Source organism: Saimiri boliviensis, chromosome 5, assembly GCF_048565385.1.
Source record: "Saimiri boliviensis isolate mSaiBol1 chromosome 5, mSaiBol1.pri, whole genome shotgun sequence".
In the NCBI taxonomy this organism is placed as follows: Eukaryota; Metazoa; Chordata; class Mammalia; order Primates; family Cebidae; genus Saimiri; species Saimiri boliviensis.
Genome location: NC_133453.1, coordinates 25,949,484 through 25,962,961, shown reverse-complemented (window position 1 = coordinate 25,962,961; position 13,478 = coordinate 25,949,484). Strand labels below are relative to the sequence as shown.

Sequence of the window (13,478 nt, the reverse complement as noted above, 5' to 3'; positions counted from 1 at the left end):
TTCTGATATACTTATTGCTCTCTTACAGGCTTGATTGCTGTGATGGCTCATGGCTTTCTTAATTAGTGTTTAATGGATGCAACAAGTGCCCTTTAAATATGTGATGATGGCCATTAACTATGAAACTTTAATAAAATCTCTTAAAATTTCTTTCTTTTTTTCTTTCTTTTTTTGAGATGGATTTTCACTCTTGTTGACCAGGCTGGAGTGCAATGGTGTGATCTCAGATCACTGCAACCTCTGCCTCCTGGGTCCAAACAATTCTCCTGCCTCAGCCTACCAACTAGCTGGGATTACAGGTGCCCACCTCCAGGCCTAGCTGATTTTTTTTTATTTTTGGTAGAGATGGGGTTTCAACATGTTGGCTAGGCTGGTCTCAAACTCCTGACCTCAGGTGATCTACCCACCTTGGCCTCCCAAAGTGCTGGGATTACAGGCATGCACCATGGTGCTCAGCCCCATAAAATCTCTTAAAATTTCTGAGCCTCAGTTTCCTCATTTGCCAAATAATGGCAAGATAACTAGATTATCTTCATGATACTCAAGGATAGATGCTATACTCTATACATATATAGCATTATAAATACTACCTTATAGAAAATAATATCCAACACTTTTATAGCTCTTACATATAGCAAGCACTTATCTAAGTATAACAAGTTTTTTTTGTTGTTGTTGTTCTTGCTATTTACTTTTCAGATCCAGGAAAATCTGGCATTAGCCAGGTGTGGTGGTGGACACCTGTAATCCTAGCTACTCGGGAGGTTGAGGCAGGAGAATCACTTCAACCTGGGAGATGGAGGTTGCAGTGAACCAAGATCACACCACTGCACTCCAACCTGGGTGACAGAATGAGACTCCATCTCAAAAAAAAAAATGTTATAAAGATGTTATAAATATTCAGCCATTCATCTTATCAGATAGACATGGACATTAGCGTTGCTCATCTGAGAGGAGGCCTTGTCTGACAAAAGGTCCTCTGCTCTTATGAAGGAAAGAGAAAAGGAGTAAAAACCAGAAGACATTTGGTTCCCATGGCTGATTTCAGTGAGACAATCACCTTTGGGAAGCTTGTAAGGTAGATCACACAATGTGGGAATGATACAGGACGAAGAGAAAATACTCTTCCTTACTCTTAATTCTTCTACTTGTTAAAATTACGTTTTATTGTACATCAGAGGTATTTCTTATTCTCTGATGCAATTCTGTATACTGAGCCTAAGAGGGCGTTAGTTGAGAAATCTTGTCATCGTGTTAGCTGGCATTCAGGTGTGCTCATCCACACTATGTGAGAGTCAGGCCAGGAGCTGGGAAATGCACCACTGCCAGCAGGAGCTGCAGCCATCCCTGTGAGTGATGCAGCCGTGTCCACATCTCCCCCCTCCCTGCATGCTTCAGACAGCTCTGCACGGTGCACTGGAGGAAACAGTCCCAGTTGAATCCCAATCTCAGTTTCTATGACTTCCACAGAATTTATCTCCGTGTTGGTATCTGAAGGGTCAGTAATGTTTCCCAAAAATTCATGTACTATGATTTGCTGATGGAAGAAGTACAGGATGGGTCTTTGGTTGTAAAGGTCAAAAGCTGTTTCAAATTTTTCTGAAACTTCTTAAGCAAGAAGCAGGCAGCAAATGCTCCTACACAAAAATCTCTTCTACATATTCAGAACTCTTAAGTATTTGTGATGGAAATTCCCAGGTGGATCTAGCTTGGAAGGAGTGACAGGGTTTTACATTCATTTTCTTTCCCCTATGTGGGCATTATGGACATTTTTTTGATACTATTGTCAGATTTACCTGGATCTGAGAAGTAGCAAACCAAAACAAGCTAACTCCTTGTCCCTTACCCATCTCAGACTCACACTAGGTTTTTGCCATTCATCATTGGCTTTGAAGTTTGCCTCTTGACAAACTGCTGCATGTAGAAATAGAGATTGAATTTTGTAATCCAGTCACCCATATCAATCTTCCAAACTGTATCAGATTCTAACCTTTTGCATTCTGACTTTGTTCCCTGTTAGGAATCATGCTATACCTTGCAAGTATGGTGGTATGATGTGATTTCTGCTATTAATGGACTATCCATCCAATGAGTGAGTCAAGATTGAAGCATCAAGTGCTCAAAGATCACTACAAGCCAGTACTTCAACAAGAGAGATGTAAAGGAATATTGATTGGGGTTTGAGTGATCAGACGCGGCTCAATGGGAACGTCTTGGACGTAAGCTTGGCTTTTAACTGGCATTCAAGGGGAGACAGGAGGACACGCATCAGTGTGGGAGTGAGAATGAGATGTGTGGAAGACATTCAGACACCTCCTCCTTCAGCACAGGCATTCTACTGCAGAACAGAATGAACACAAAGATGGAAGAATCCTGATGAATGGAGGTCTTGAAAGTCAGACCAAGAGAAGGTGAAACCTGCTCTTTGGGCCCCAGTGTTTTAGGGAGATTATCTGATGTTGAAACTTGGAAAGAATTGGACGTAGGGCTCCCAGACAGACAGACAGACAGACACACACACACATACACACTTTTACACACTCACAAAACTATGGAAGCCATCCAAGCATAAGACAATGGGTTCTTGAACCAAGGGGTGGCAGGAAGGATGGAAGGGCAGCAGTAACTCTGCGACACATTTCACAAAGGATTCTGATTGCATGCCGGCAGTTAAGGGAGGTAAATGAAGGGAGGAGTCAAGGATGAGTCAGATGTTTCTAACCTGAGAGACTAACTAGTGTTGACAGTACTCATGAGAATGCAGAAACTGGATTGAGCAATCCACAGCAAAAGATAAGTGATGATGAATTCTGAGCTTCTCAGAACACACACACACACACACAAAACCTATGTAAATTTTGAGCCTATCAAGATAGCAAATAAAATTATTTCCCGTGGGTCCCTCAATTTTTTTCACTAGATCATGGGTGTGCTGGAGACCATGATGCAGTCTGGAATCCTACACCCATGCCCTCGCCCTCACTTCCCTGAAAACATACCACGGGAAAAGTCAGCAGCAAGAGCAAGGCCAGAAAACAACTCACCGCTCTGACTTTCACAACCCTCATCACTGAGATGCCCCGTAGGCTCTTTCAACATTAAGACGGCACAATAGCTCCTCTTAACAATTCAGGCACTGGAGTCATGACAACATGCATGGACCGTCCTACAAACCACCTACTGATCAACAATTTCAATCTTCCTTCTCATCGTTTTTTTCCCAGAGCTAAGAAGTAGGAAAAGAACTTGAGTTCATTTTTACAGCAATGCTCAATCTATGACAGTGCTAATAAGTGGTATGAGGAAGAAAAATGAGTTACTGTGATGAACCAGACCTCAGGACTGCCATTGATGGCACCCATGATCTAGCTAAAACCACCTATCTGTAGGTATCTTGTTCAAAAATCCAGCACATAATAACCATGTGAACATTGGTCAATTACTTAACACGTTTCTCGGTCTCAATTTTCTCATCTTTAAAATAGGGACAATCATATTACATGGTTCAAAGAAAAGAGGTATTAACTAAGGCATGCAAAGTACTCAGCAAAGTGTCTGACACATAGCAAAGTGTTCAATAAATGTTCATCCCTGTCATCACTTTATGACTCCCTAAGGATAAAGGGTATGCTTTGTAGGCAAAAGGTCATGCTAAAAATGTTGGACAATCTTGCATTTACCAAAGCTGTTAAGTAACATCTGGATGGGTGCTATTTAGTATAACTCTGTGATAATATAAATCTGAATATAATTCAATTCGTGGTTGGCTCCTGCATCTCAACCAGCCCTGATTTTCAAGTGTGGGATGAGCTGAATTTCTTATTCCCAGAGGGTCCAGTGGTGTCAGAAAGCGACAGCCTTCAGATAGTTGGGGCTTAATGCAATGTGCGGTCATATTTGCACAGTATGATTTCCATTGTACTTTTAGAGATATTTAGGGAACAATTGAAAAACATTGTTTTTCATTAACTTCACTAAAGTGTGACTCCTTGTTTGACATGACTGCTTTTTTTCGAATCTTCTTATCTCATTCTGTCAGGGTTTTACTATACTTGAAAAACAGTTGCACAGTAATTAGGGACTCCTCGTCTGGACTTCCATGGGTATATATGTATTAAAAGGAGACAAAATAAACTTGCAGCACATTGCAGCTTGGCTTAGTCTAAGTGTGTCTTGTGGAGATTTGTGCTGTTTTGTTTGCCCTTGTTCCTAAGCAGGGTTTTTTTGTTTTGTTTTGTTTTGTTTTTTTGGCTTTAAAATTTGCTTCTTGACAAGCTGCTGCATGTGGAGATTATAAGAGATTGAAACTACTTCAAACTTGGCACTTCAGCTCATTTCTTCCCTGTTTGAATGAGAAGAATTAGGGCCTGCCTGCCAGGCTTAAAAGGTTTTCTTTACCTGGGATTTGTTATTTGCAGAGGCTAGTTACCTAAGCTGTTTGTTGCAACACAGAAGGGAGTGAGTGAAGTCAGGTGATGTCAAGAATATGTATGTTATCTGGACCAGTACCCATGGTGTCAGGGATTGCAGCTGGTTCCTTCTCATCAAAAGTGCAGACTTCTCCAGATGCCCAACCATCAAAAAGACTATGAAGGGAATCTCTTAAGTCGCTAATTATACTTATTCTAAATGATTTATCAAGTCCTACAGACCCGCCTGGCTCTTCTGGGGACAGAATGTGCCCAGGGTATTACAACTTCTGTTCTCGTTATGGCTGAGTTTCATCCAGAGGCGGATTCTTGAGTTGCATCTTCACTTGTCTACTGCCCAGCTAGCACTGTAACCCACAAAAGATTTTAACTCTATTAAACAGAAACTCATTTCTATGATAGTTCAGCTACAATGATTCATGCAAAATTAGTTGGACAGTGAATACGAATAGTTAACATAACTCTAATACATACATTGGAATGCACCAGCTCCCCATATTTCTTGATTTCATAACTGAGACAAAGCAGGGGTGTTTCTATTCCTAGTTTCTAATTTTCAGTTCACCTTTACAAAAGGTAAATGATTCAACGTGAAAAATTAGTACTGACTACTGGTTGTAAGAAACGTGAGTTCATGAACTTAAAACCAGATTCTGGAGCCGGACTGTTTGGTTTCAAATCCTGACACCACCACTTATTAACTGTGCCATCTTGGTCAAGTTACTTAGGTTTTCTGGGCATTCCTTTTCTTAACTGTGAGATGAATAATACAGTCACCACCTTACTAAGTGCCTGGTACACAGTATGAGATCAAGAAATATTTTTATGATGATGATGAATTATTAGCCAGTTCTAATCTTTCAGCATAAAAGACATAATGTGAGAAACAAAGAAAAACAAGAGCAATTTTAAAAACAGGATAAAAATATCTCAATCAAAACTATCGTCTCAAAGTTATTCTCTTTCTACCACAAAAGACGGAGAAAAAAAGTAACTGCTTCTATACCAGTCTCACATTCTCCAAATTAATTACATTTTATATTCTATTGATTACAGAATGTACTGAAACTTTGGGCACAATTTTTACTTGGCTCTTATTAACCTAGACAGGAGTTTCTCGACTCAGAAAGAATTTTTGTGTAAAAGGGTAAGATACGGTAAATCTCATGGACAAAGTGGCCGTTTTCAACACCTTTCTCTCCTATCCCATATAATTGAATTTTGGCAAACTGTCATCTTCCTGTGTTGCAGGTTTCTCATTTGTAAAGTGAGAGGGTCAGTTCCAGTTGTAATAACAAACCAAAAAATTATTTTTTAGACTGAGTCTGATAAGGTCTAAGAGACTAGCAAACATCATTTCAGTGTTGGAACCATTCTATGACTTCGTACTGAGTTACCCACAAACAGAAAGATAATCGCTTCGTTGGCTACTTATTATTAGAGTATGATGATAGGTACACAGGAAAAAGCAGTGATTCATCTACTCTCAGGTATAATGTTTTTTTCAGAGCCCTTTAGATGAAAGCCTAAGAAGCACATGTCACATTTTCTCTAGTATTTTTTTCCCTCTAATTTAGTAAAATTATAAGAGTTTTCCACAATTTTCTCCATGAATCTCTAATGCCATCAGGTAACACCAATTAGTTGAAGACTGTTCATTCAAAGACCCTGTATTTCTCTCTTGGAAGTTTTACAAAAGGAACATTATATAACTGAAAAGTCCTTAAAAACAAAAAATTGGTGAAAATAGGTTGTTGAAAAGAGCTATTAAAATACTCCCTTCACTATTGTTAGCAAATTGATAGCATATCAAACCAGAATATTTAAGAGTATTTATCCTACTTATGTGCTATTTCTAAAGCCCATGCTACTTAAGACAGGTACAAATATATAAATGGATTATTTCTGAGGCCCATGCTACTTAAGATATGCACAAATATATAACTCCAGCAGTATACAATGGAGTCAGTCTGCTATAAATCATACACACATTATATGAAAAGAGCATGATTATGCTGTTTTTATGAACAATCTAATAAAATCTCATCAATAATTCAAATGACTTAAAAAAAATCCTTTAGAAATAAGGTACTATTTAAGTATAAGGAATTATTTCTTCTAGTACCAAGAGTTTAAATGCTCTATGCTAACTGAGTTGACATTTTCTTTTGAATTATCCTATTGGGCATGATTCACGTAAATTCTGCCATGGTTCTTAACTGATTTCTTAGAACTAGGTGATTAAAAAACACTGTAATTATTTTTAAAAGTCACTAGCTTTTTCTCTCTTTAAAAATGACTCAGTATTGTATTCTTTTACATAGCAAATTACCATAATTTATGTGAAATACAATCTGATTTAAAAATTAGATTTATGAGAACCTTTCCAGGAGATGGCTGCTTTGTGAAGCAAGAAACACCTGATTTGACTTTTCTTACTCTATCAAGAAAACTGGCTTCACAGGGAAAAAACAAAAATGAAAACAGCCTTTGTCGAACCACTGGGGTTAAAACCCTTGTCCACCTCTGAGGAATTTTCTGAGTCCTTTCTACGTTTTCATTCTGGATCCAAAGAAAATAATCATAATGAAGTATCAGGCATTCTGTCCATTTTATAACTTGACAATTACTAAATGTAACTGAAACAACACTAATTAGAGAACAGTCTTCTCTTGAACTGAAAGTGTTGACACACTTACACCACTCGAATATCAGCCCTAAAGAGAGAGAAGATACTTTTAAACTACTCTGGATGTTCGTTTGTTCAGCTGATCAAATACAAGACTATGATTTCCATTACAAAAGTGAAGAATGATCTTGCATGAGATTGCTGCTTGTTTATATTGTGCATATCACGGTGAGATTTATTAAATTAATAATAAATGGGTCAAAATTCTATAAAGGTTAAAATATCTCTTGGCTTCTACAAGCTTCATATTTTTCTAGATGAATATTACAAACTCAACTTTCTGACTAACTTGAAAATCTGGGATAAAACACACAAATTCTTCAAATTAATTCTTCCAAGGGAAAACGCTATACAAAACAAACAAACAAACAAAACCCAAATTTTGAAATGAAAGATTAAAGTGGTACCAAAATAAATTTTAACTAGAATCCAAAAATTAGAGAAAAAGACAAATTTTATTTACTTACAAGTTGGTTTTGCAGTTGGAGGAAATTTGGTCCGGGTAATAGCCAAAATTATGAAAATAATGACAGGCCATAAGATCAAAACAAGTGTCCAAAGCTGCAAAATAACAGTAGAAAAAAATGTTAGTTTTACTGCTGAACCAAAGATTTTTTTAAAACCTGACTACAAAAGGCGTGTCATACTATAATAGTTCAACACAAGCTGAGTACTTGATTGACTGTAAATATTATTAATAAAAAAATGAGAAATTTTTTGGTATGTAAAAGATCTCTAAATGCAGAGAAGAATGATTTTTCCAGGCTTAAAGCCATGAAATAATCTGAAGTCTTCTTTTGGGTTACCTCTCATGACTTCCCCAATCACGATTATATTAAAATTAAACCTGATTGGTTACTTCATTCCTTAAAAATCCTTTAGAGTCCTACTTTCCTATTGGATAAGACACAATGTTCTAAACGGGGTAAACAAAACCCAGAGTAATTTCAACCTATGCCTATCTTAGCCCTTCCAATGTCAGCATTCTATGCTCAGTCATAAAGACTGGTGTATGACATGGGTCATGGCCTATAAATATTGTTGAATAAATGAACCTGAGAATGAACCAACAAAGAAATAATTGAGTCAATGAGTGAAGGAATAAAAAGGAACTTTAAGTCCCATGCAATCCCCCATAATATTTAATGTCTTGTGTGTGTGCTTCTATCAAAGAACTTACACTGTTATAGTCAATGATTTTTTTTTTACCCAGTTCCCAAATAAATTGGATGTTCGTTTATGGTAGGAACAGTGTCTTGTTGATACCTAAATTTCTATCACTTGATAAAAAATAGATGCTCAAAAACACATACTGCATTGATTTTTTTTTTTTTTTTGAGACAGAATCTCACTCTGTCACCCAGGCTGGAGTGCTACAGTGGCATTATCTCGGCTCACTGTAAACTCTGCCTCCCAGGTTCAAGCAATTCTCTGCCTCAGCCTCCTGAGTAGCTGGGATTACAGGTGACCGTCACCATGACTGGCTAATTTTTGTATTTTTAGTAGAGTCAGGATTTCACCATCTTGGCCAGCCCGTTCTTGAACTCCTGACCTTGTGATCCACCCACCTCAGCCTCCCAAAGTGCTGGGATTACAGGTGTGAGCCATTGTGTCTGGCCTGAAATTTCTATTAGAGAACTTCACTTTAAGTACTTCAGGAGTTGCCTTTCCTCCCCATGTAGATATGATTTGAAAAACACTAACTGCTTAATATCTGATAGACCTATATAATTGGTTCCAGAGCCATGAAAAACACATATTCACAAGAACATTAACTGTGATATGCAAATAGTTATGGTGCTCAAACCAAACCACAGGGACAAATTTTGCCTATACTTAATAAAGTGAAACTTAACAACTGCGTTTCTATATAGTTTTGTGGTCAGACTTATCTTCCCTCTCCCATTTTTCAGAGACAATTTGCTTCTGCCAAATCTAACTGTCTACTTGGGGATCTTCAGTTCACCAAAGCAATCCAAACTCCATGAATTACTGATCCTTAAATAACATCCAATCTACATTTGCTACAAAAAGCTCCATTATATGTCCAAGAGTGGTGGCCTCCTTGCTGGTAGGCCTGTCACTAAGTTCTTAGACTTTGGATATCAGGGTAGGTTCTTAAAAATGGAAGTTCACTATACAGCCAAGGAATCCTGAGGCACTCAGTTTGATCATAGCTTGAAATGCCCCCGTACAGACTGAACAACTTAATCTGAAACAATGCTTCTCAAACACTAATGGGTACTCCAAATCAGCTGGGGGTCTTGCAAACATACAGATTATGATTCAGTAGATCTGAGGTGGGGGCTGAGATTCTGCATTTCTAAGAAGCTCCAGGGGGGTGATGCTGATGCCGCCAGTCCATGGACTGCACTTTGAGGAGAGTAGATTTAGATGTATGCCACCCTACCAACCCAGCAGGAGTGTTTCAAAAGTCCTGGAATATTTTTATTGGGAAATTTCTTTGGGATCACCTAATGAATAGAATTCAGGGCATCTGTAAATCTGAATGTGAGAAAAAGAGATCATATTTTTATTTTTTCTGGTTTGTTATTAAAATTTAGCATTTCCATTAATGAGAAATGTAGGGAATGAACCATAGTGTTATTAAAAGTATCTGTGATCTTGTCACCAATAGAAATTATAGATATTTAAAAATCATATTACAGTTGTTACAGATACCTTAAAGTGCTATTTATACTCATTGCTATATTAAAATTAGTTATGGATTTATCACTAGACCTTTTATTTAATGCTATAATAAAGAGACACACATATTACCATATCATATATCATAAATTTCCTTTTTTTTTTTTTTTTTTTTTTGAGATGGAGTCTCAGTCTGTCACCAGGCTAGAGTGCAGTGGCGTGATCTTGGCTCACTGCAACCACCACCTCCCATACTCAAGCAATTCTCTTGGCTCAGCCTCCCAAGTAGCTGGGACTACAGGTACACGCCACCATGTGTACCCAGCTAATTTTTGTATTTTTAGTAGAGATGGGGTTTTACCATGTAGGCCAGGATGTTCTAGATTTCTTGGTCTCATGATCCACCTTCCATGGCCTCCCAAAGTGCTGGGATTACAGACGTGAGCCACTGCGTCCAGCCAATTTTGCTTTTTTAATACTTTGATAACTGAATTTCCATATATACTTTATAATCCATTTTATTTTACATGATGAATTGTAAAACATTATTCTTAAAAAGGCTGTAGGTTTAACCAGACTGCCAAAGCCATCCTAAAGTCCTGTGATCTGATCCAACTCTTTTTTTGTATTCTCTGGATACAGAAAATTAGCGTAACTTGTCCAAAGTCATATATCCAATTGTGAGGCAGAGCAGGGGATGAGGATCTGAATCCCAAGATACATAGAAGGCCAGGATTTTTTTTCAATAATTATTGTGCTCTTCTGAGGAGCAAATAAGGCATTACAGAAAGTGTGTTGCAAAAAATATGAGTGCTACGGAAATACTAGATGTGTTATTAATTTAGCCTCATCTCTGACTTATTTCAAAATTAGAGCCTGTTCTTTAAAGATCCTGGATACAAGCTATCATCTTTTTTTATGTTTCTCATTTGAAATGTAGACTAGAAAGAATTAAGGTTAAAAAATTAATGTTGTGGATGATCAGTTTTGTATTTGAGCCTATAGTTATTCCTTAAGGAAAGTATTCATCTGAGTAGGCCTGATGCCCCGTGGCTGCTTTTAGGAACTTCTATTCATTTTCTATGGCAGCTTCATGAGAATTCAGTGATTGAGATCAACTATACCAACACATCTAGCTTCAGTTAAGGGGCATATATTACATAGTTTCTTTAAGTTGTCTTTTGCTTGATATAATTTGATGCTTTCATGAGGACATTTTGATAAGTTTTTAAATTAATTTTAACATATTTTGAATCCAGACAAAAAATATAATCTATACCAGAGACATTTAGGCATTTTAGACTCTGTGGAGGGCAAAAACCACAGCCAGCTTCTAAACCAATCTATTATCACAAGATTTCCCTGGGATTTTAGGCCAGAGAGAGGTTTAGAGAACATTTCTGCATACCGCATTTTAGAGGGATAATAAATACACAGCCCCCTACACTATGGTCTCACGGCTGTTAAGGTTGACAGGTTAATCACAAAAGCAAGAAATAAATAAAACTTAATTTTTCATAGCAGCAGTGTTGCTCACAATACCATTCTAAATATGATCATAAGCAACCTAGAAGCAAATGCAGCATCAGGGATCCAAACTCTTGAGCCATGACTTTTTCTGTTTGTTTGGAGAAAGAGATAATACATTAATTTTATACATATAGACAGAGGAGCTTTCTTGAGACAGTTGAGGAAAGCAGCATTTAAAGATTTAGTATTTTCGCTGAGAGTGTAATTATCTCACACTGTCTTCACATCTCATTTGCATTCCACTCCCCTATGCTCTTGACATCAAAGGGTATGTGCACACTAAATAGTTTATAATGCCTTAGTGGGCCAGGACATTTGCATCCTTTTATTTCTCCAGGATTTATTTTCTAAGATGTACCATTCTGTTCTCTTTTTCTTCTTCTTTTCCTAAAAAATGCAACCCGAAAGTCTGTAGATAGATCCTAACAAGGTAAGTGTACATGCTAGTACTTGGGGAGCCACAGTGACCCAGTTAGGGAAGTGGGGCCTTAGAACGGTGAAGAGGACATGCGCACTGAGGCAGCTAGATGTGGGGTGTCAGAGCCCACGTTGGGTGAAGAAGGTGTCAGTGCAGGGAGACGGGACAGGGGCAGTGCCAGGCAACTGATTTCATAAGATAAGGTTGATGATAAAAGCAGACCCATCCTCCATTAGGGGAGTCGGGCTTCTCACTATCCATCAGGGGAATTATAAAAATTGGAAAAGAAGGAAACTAGAATCCACTTGGTGACGCTGGGTTAGAATGAGCAAAATGGGCTGGGCGCGGTGGCTCACGCCTGTAATCCCAGCACTTTGGGAGGCCAAAGTGGGTGGATCATGAGGTCAAGAGATGGAAACCAACCTGGCCAAGATGGTGAAATCCCATCTCTACTAAAAATACAAAAAGTAGCTGGGCGTGGTGGCACACGCCTCCGGTCCCAGCTACTCTGGAGGCTGAGGCAGAAGCATTGCTTGAACCCAGGAGGCAGAGGTTGCAGCGAGCCGAGATTGTGCTGCTGCACTCCAGCCTGGTGACAGAGCAAGACTCCATCTCAAAAAAAAAAAAAAAAAAAAAAAAGAGAGAGAGAGAGAAAGAAAGAATAAGCAAAATGGGCATAAACTCCTAATTCCCAAAATGTATACAGAGACATAACATGTAGATAAAAATGCATGTGTGCATTATTTATTTCTTACTGTCTGGTTCCACAATTCGTTTCTGCCTCATTGAGTACCTTCTTTGTCCAATTCCTGAAAACACCCATTTTTTCCAAGAAATGCTAGCTTCTTTCAGTGAACAACTGAGTGGTAGGTATGATCATTGCTAGTCGGGTTTCACTATTTTCATTACTAGACATAGCTAAAGATTTTATGCAGAAGATAGAGAAAGGTAGACAGATGATGGAAAATGAGAGATACTCTTATAGCTTGATTGACTGATATAGATAAGTAGGTAGGTAGATAGAAACGTGACAGATTTATTGCATAGGGATTGACAATAAATGATGAGGACACATCCAAGAATACAGATACCAGCCTGTGGCTGTATTTAAACATTAAAATATATTTGAAAATAAAATATTATATTTAATTAAATAAACTAGGAATCCATTTAATCAATGCTGATGTAAATAAACACATAGGTAAACATAAACAAATAGAAAGCTTAATGAGGAATGGAGTATGTACCTACAAAATCCCTACAAAATGGGACAAATCATCATCACACACAACCTAATGTGATGAAATGGGGAAAAAAGCATCATTTCTGCAACATTCTTGCCAAAGATGAATAATAACCTGACTCAAAAAATAAGAAACAACCAATAGTTTAAAGACAATTGGTCATGAAGGTTCAAAAGTGTCATGGTCATGACAGTCAAGGAAAAATTAAGAAACCGTTACAGAATAAAGGAGACAAGAGCCATGAAAACTAGATGCAGCACGTAATTCTAAACCGGATCCTTTTGCTGTATAAACGCCACAGTTCCAACACCTGGTGAATCTTGAGCCTAAGGAGTTGATGGTGGTATTGAGCTATGTTTATTTGTCGACAACGTATATTAAAGTATCTGGGGGTGATGGAGCACCAATCTCAAATTGTTCTAGAAAAACAGTTGTTTGCACTGTTCTTGCAGCATTTCTTTAAATTTGAAAATGTTTTAAAATAAAAAGTTTGGAAATTATTGAAAAGATTTCTGCAT

General features: G+C 37.8%; 1 protein-coding gene across 1 annotated transcript in view; it reads right to left on the bottom strand.

The window, feature by feature from the left end:
• The window catches only part of ABCA12 (ATP binding cassette subfamily A member 12), a 201,128-nt gene that overhangs the window by 167,927 nt on the left and 19,723 nt on the right, over positions 1-13,478 (bottom strand). The window contains exon 2 of the mRNA XM_003925571.4: positions 7,587-7,680. Within this exon, the coding sequence (XP_003925620.3) occupies positions 7,587-7,680 (94 nt within the window). The remainder of the gene's footprint in view (positions 1-7,586; positions 7,681-13,478) is intronic.